Here is a 5,213-nt window from a genome sequence, read left to right as displayed (position 1 = left end):
ATGTTAGCCTTTAGCTGGGTTAGCTCTCATGTTAGCCTTTAGCTGGGTTAGCTCTCATGTTAGCCTTTAACTGGGTTAGCTCAGATGTTAGCCTTTAGCAGGGTTAGCTCTGATGTTAGTCTTTAGCAGGGTTAGCTCAGATGTTAACCTTTAGCTGGATTAGCTCAGATGTTAGCCTTTAGCTGGGTTAGCTCAGACATTAGCCTTTAGCTCAGGTAAGCTGGTCTGAAGCTAGTTGAGAATAAAAACAAAACAAATGAATTCTGGGTAAATCTGTAATCAGTTTGATTGACAGGTCGACAGATAAATTCTTTCTTCCGAACTCGATGCTCTGAAGCTGAAGGTGTTCCTGACTGAGTCTCAGAGGGTTTGTTTGTTTGTTTGTTTGTTTGTTTGTATGTTTGTTTGTGTGTTTGTTTGTATGTTTGTGTGTTTGTTTGTTGCAGAGCTGACAGGTTTTAGATGTTTTAAGCTGCAGAGTTGTCATGGCGTTTCAGACAGCTTTAAAGACTTCAGGGACTCGATGATGATGATGATGATGATGATGATGATGATGATGATGATGATGATGATGATGAAGCACTTTGTTTTCCTCCTGTTTCTTGGGCTGCATGCTGTTTTCTGCAGGTTTGGTTCTGGCATGAACTTCTCTGTTGTGAACGTGTTGATTAAATATAATCTATAAATAGAAATAAATCAGCTTCAGTGGAGATCTGTCTCCATCACCTGCTTGTTGTAAAAGATTTATTTATTTATTTATTTATTTATTTATTTATTTATTTATTTATTGAACATGTAGCTGAAGGATGTATCTGATTTGTTTGTTGCACGGTCTGGTTGTAAGCTTCTCGATGTGATTTTATTTGTGAGGATTTATCAACATAAATCTTTGTTTCCACATGAAAACTGCTGTTTTTCTTTCTGTCACATTTACACCCTGCTGCCAAAATCAACTTATTTCTTCTAAGAAAGCAGCTGAATGTCTGCTCCGCCCGTTGATCTGAAACCTGGAGAGACGTTACTGAGCACTGCTGCACCCCTATACCATCAGATACTGTCAGCTCAGAGATTATAATCTGATTATTAACAGATTATAAACAGGAGATAACTGTTTTTAACATAAACGTGTCAGAAAGTGGCTGTTGGACTCTTCAGGAGCGCAGCGCCTCACTGTGGAGGCAGCGATAACTGCAACAAACTTTGAATTATTTCCTCCTGTTTTAGTTTCTCAAACACCTGAAGATTTCAGCTTTTAAACATTAAAATATGATTAAAGTGAAGAAAAATACAAAATATTTTTATTTCAAATTTCAGACAAAAGAACACAAAATTTCTGTTTTTCACTTCAAACATTTTAACAAAACCAACAATAAAGACAAGAAACTGATTTTTGTGAAGTTTCCGTAGTAACAGCAGGTTATCACTGAGCTTCAACACTGAGCTCAGAAAAGATGGACCAGAAACCAAGTCCAGATTCTGGTTTTAACTCTTAGACTTGTCCAGTCCCAGAGACCCGAACCAACAAAAACCAGCATAAATACTTTTACATAACAGAACAACCAATCTGAGGTCCAGTTCTTACAGAGACCCAGTAGGTCTACAGAGACCCAGCAGGTCTACAGAGACCCAGCAGGTCTACAGAGTCTCAGCAGGTCTACAGAGACCCAGCAGGTCTAAAGAATCTGAGTAGGTCTAAAGACTCCCAGCAGGTCTACAGTCTCAGCAGGTCTAAAGCGTCTCAGCAGGTCTGAAGAGTCTCAGTAGGTTTAGGGTGTCTCTGCAGGTCTAAAGAGTCTCTGCAGGGTTAGGGTGTCTGCAGGTCCCACTCCTTACGCCTCCTCAATAGGTGGACTGTTGAAGCAGCCATTGGGGACGGTCCTCAGGATGTCCTCTAGGTTTGCGATGTCTGCCAGGATCGTGTCGATGTCCAGGTTGATCCGGGTCAGCTGACGGCGCTGAGCCGCCTCCTGGTCCTCCATGTCCCGGAGACGAGGCCTCAGGTTTTTGTCCACCTCCTTCTGAGCTTTGTCCAGAGAGTCCTCCAGCTGCTTGAGCTTCTGCTGGTCCAGGACCTCGGTCTGATCTGAGGGTTTAGGGTTCAGAGGTCAGGGTTCAGATTCTAGCTCTTTTCCTGCTTTTGTTTCTCTAATTATTGAAACAAGTCTAAAGTTGTTCTGATCAAACTTCTGATTTGGACCTGAGGACAGAAATGAGACGTACCAGTGTTGGCCAGCAGCTTGTTGATGTCCTGTAGAGTTTGTCTAACGGCGTCTCTGGTCCTCGTGGCTCTGTCAGAAGCTGCTGCCGCTCCGGCCGCCGTCTGCGCAGCGTCCTTCTCCAGCTGCTGGGCCTGTTCCAGCCTGAACCCCAGATCTCCAGCCGTCCCCACAGTCCTGGTCTTCAGGTCCTGAGCCCCTTTGTTAAGTGTGGTGGCTTGGTCCACTAAACCAGCATGAGGTGGCAACGAGACCAGCAGCCCCTGAGGAAGACAGGAAGACTGCAGGTGTGAAACAGGAAGGATTCGGTTCTGAGTCCAGTTCAGATTCAGGGCTCGCTGCTCAGCCTGGTCAGGATTTAGATTTATATCTGAATGTTCAGAGGTTTATCAGAAAGTTTTATAAACAATCTGCATAAAATATCATCGAGACATTTTTCAGTTCCACAAGACCGCTGATAAAACTGTCCTAAAGTTTGATCAGTTTTAGTTTCACACAAGCTCATTATTAAAGGAAGGGACAGCTTCCCTCCTGTCTTTGTGCTAAGCTAAGCTAAGTTAAGCTAAGTTAAGCTCTCCCTGGGCTGCCACCTTATGGTGGTGGAGAGGTTTGAGTGTCCCAATGATCCTAGGAGATATGTTATCGGGGGCTTCATGCCCCCAGTAGGGTCACCCAAGGCAATCAGATCCTAGGTGAGGGATCAGACAAAGTGCAGCCCAAAGACCCCTACAATGAGTCACAACAACGGATTCAGTGTTCCCTCGCCCAGACGCGGGTCACCGGGGCCCCACTCTGGAGCCAGGCCTGGAGGTGGGGCACGTTAGCGAGCACCTTTTATCCATGGAGCCCGGTCGGGCACAGCCCTAAGAGGAGATGTGGGTCCTCCTTCCCATGGGCTAACAACCTGTGGGAGGGGCCGTAAGGGTCAGGTGCAATGTGTGTTGGGCAGTGGTCGAAGGCGAAGACCTTGGCGGTCTGATCCTCGGCTACAAAAGCTGGCTCTAGAGATGTGGAATGTCACCTCTCTGGTGGGGAAGGAGCTTGAGCTGGTGTGTGAGGCTGAGAGGTTCTGACTAGATAAAGTTGGACTCACCTCGATGCACCGCTCTGGCTCTGGAACCAGTCTCCTCCAGAGGGGTTGGACTCTCTTCCACTCTGGAGTTGCCCATGCTGAGAGGCACTGAGCAGGAGTGGGCTTACTTATTGCCATCCATCTTGGTGCCTGTACGTTGGGGTTCACCTCGGTGAACGAGAGGGTAGCCTCCCTCTGCCTACGTGTGGGGGCACGGGTCCTGACTGTTGTTTGTGCCTATGAGCCTAACAGCAGTTCAGATTACCCATCCTTTCTGGAGTCCTTGGAGGGGGTGCTGGAGAGCGCTCCTAACAGGGACTCCCTCTTCTGCTGGGGGACTTACATGGGTAATGACAGTGAGACCTGGAGAGGCGTAGTTGGGAGGGCCCCCCCCCCCGATCTGAACCTGAGCGGTGTTTTGTTATTGGACTTCTGTGCTTGTCAAGGATTGTCCATAACACACACCTTGTTCAAGCAAAAGGGTGTCCATGTGTGCTCTTGGCACCAGGACACCCTAGGCTGCAGTTTGATGATCGACTTTGTTGTCGTTTCATCTGATCTGCGGCTGCATGTTTTGGACACTCGGGTGAAGAGAGGGGCAGAGCTGTCAACTGACCACTACCTGGTGGTGAGTTGGCTCCGTTGGTGGGGGAGGATGCCGGTCAGACCTGGCAGACCCAAACGTATAGTGAGGGTCTGCTGGGAACGTCTGTCAGAGTCCCCATCAGACGGAGCTTCAACTCAAACCTCCTGGAGAACTTTGAACACGTTCCAGGAGAGGTGGGGGACATTGAGTCTGAGTGGGCCGTGTTCCCTACCTCCATTGTCGAGACGGCTTTCCTGAGCTGTGGCTGTAAGGTTGTCGGTGCCTGTCATGGTGACAACCCTCTCGAACCCACTGGTGGACACCGGCGGTGAAGGATGCTGTCAGGCTGAAGAAGGAGTCCTATCAGGTGTTTTTGGCCTGTGGGACTCTGGAAGCAGCTGATAGGTATCGGCAGTTCAAGCGGATTGCGGCTCAGGTGGTCGCTGAGGCAAAAACTCGGGTGTGGGAGGAGTTCGGAGAGGCCATGGAAAAAGACTTCCGTACAGCTTTGGGGCAATTCTGGACCACCATCTGGCATGTCTCAGGGGGAAAAGTGGTTTGCCACCAACACTATGGTGGGGATGGTGCGCTGCCAACCTCAACTCAAGACATTGTGGGTCAGTGGACGGAATACTATGAAGACCTCCTCAATCCTACTGAGCCTCAGGACCCTGGGTCGGACGCTCCAATCTCTGGTGCCGAGGCCACTGAGGTGGTTAAAAAGCTCCTTGGTGGCAGGGCGCCGGGGGTGGATGAGATTCTCCCGGAGTTCCTTAAGGCTCCGGATGCTATGGGGTTGTGTTGGTTGACGCGACTCTACAATATCACGTGGACATTGGGGGCAGTTCCCCTGAATTAGCAGACCGGGGTGGTGGTCCCCCTATTTAAGAAGGGGGACCGCAGAGTGTGTTCCAACTATAGGGGGATCACACTTCTAAGCCTCCCTGGTAAGGTCTATTCAGGGGTTCTGGAAAGGAGGGTCCGTCGGATAGTCGAATCTCAGATTCAGGAAGAGCAGTGTGGTTTTGGTCCTAGTCGTGGAACAATGGACCAGCTCTACACCCTCAGCAGGGTCCTGGAGGGTTCATGGGAGTTAAACCAGTCGACATGTGTTTTGTGGACTTGGAGAAGGCGTTCGACTGTGTCCCTCGGGGACTCCTGTGGGGGGTACTATGGGAGTATGGAGTACCAAGCCCGTTGATACGGGCTGTCAGGTCCCTGTAGGACCGGTGCCAGAGCTTGGTCCACATTGCCGGCCTATGCTCCTACCCTCATCTATGGTCACGAGCTTTGGGTAGTGACTGAAAGAAGGAGATCACAGATACAAGCAGCTGAAATG

The 5,213-nt window shown here is 49.1% G+C and overlaps 1 protein-coding gene across 2 annotated transcripts in view; it reads right to left on the bottom strand.

The window, feature by feature from the left end:
* Positions 1–424: 424 nt before the first annotated feature.
* Positions 425–5,213, bottom strand: part of lamc2 (laminin, gamma 2) — a 16,753-nt gene continuing 11,964 nt past the window's right edge. For both annotated transcript variants that reach the window (XM_014027439.1, XM_014027440.1), the window contains exons 19-20: positions 2,221–2,479; positions 425–2,083 (exon numbers count right to left, since the gene is read on the bottom strand). In XM_014027439.1, coding sequence (XP_013882893.1) covers positions 1,830–2,083; positions 2,221–2,479 — 513 coding nt within the window. In that variant the 3' untranslated portion in view covers positions 425–1,829. The remainder of the gene's footprint in view (positions 2,084–2,220; positions 2,480–5,213) is intronic.

The sequence above is a fragment of the Austrofundulus limnaeus genome, unplaced genomic scaffold (assembly GCF_001266775.1).
Source record: "Austrofundulus limnaeus strain Quisiro unplaced genomic scaffold, Austrofundulus_limnaeus-1.0 Scaffold649, whole genome shotgun sequence".
Classification (NCBI taxonomy): Eukaryota; Metazoa; Chordata; class Actinopteri; order Cyprinodontiformes; family Rivulidae; genus Austrofundulus; species Austrofundulus limnaeus.
The sequence above is the reverse complement of the archived record's forward strand: the minus strand, read 5'-3'. Positions and strand labels throughout refer to the sequence as shown.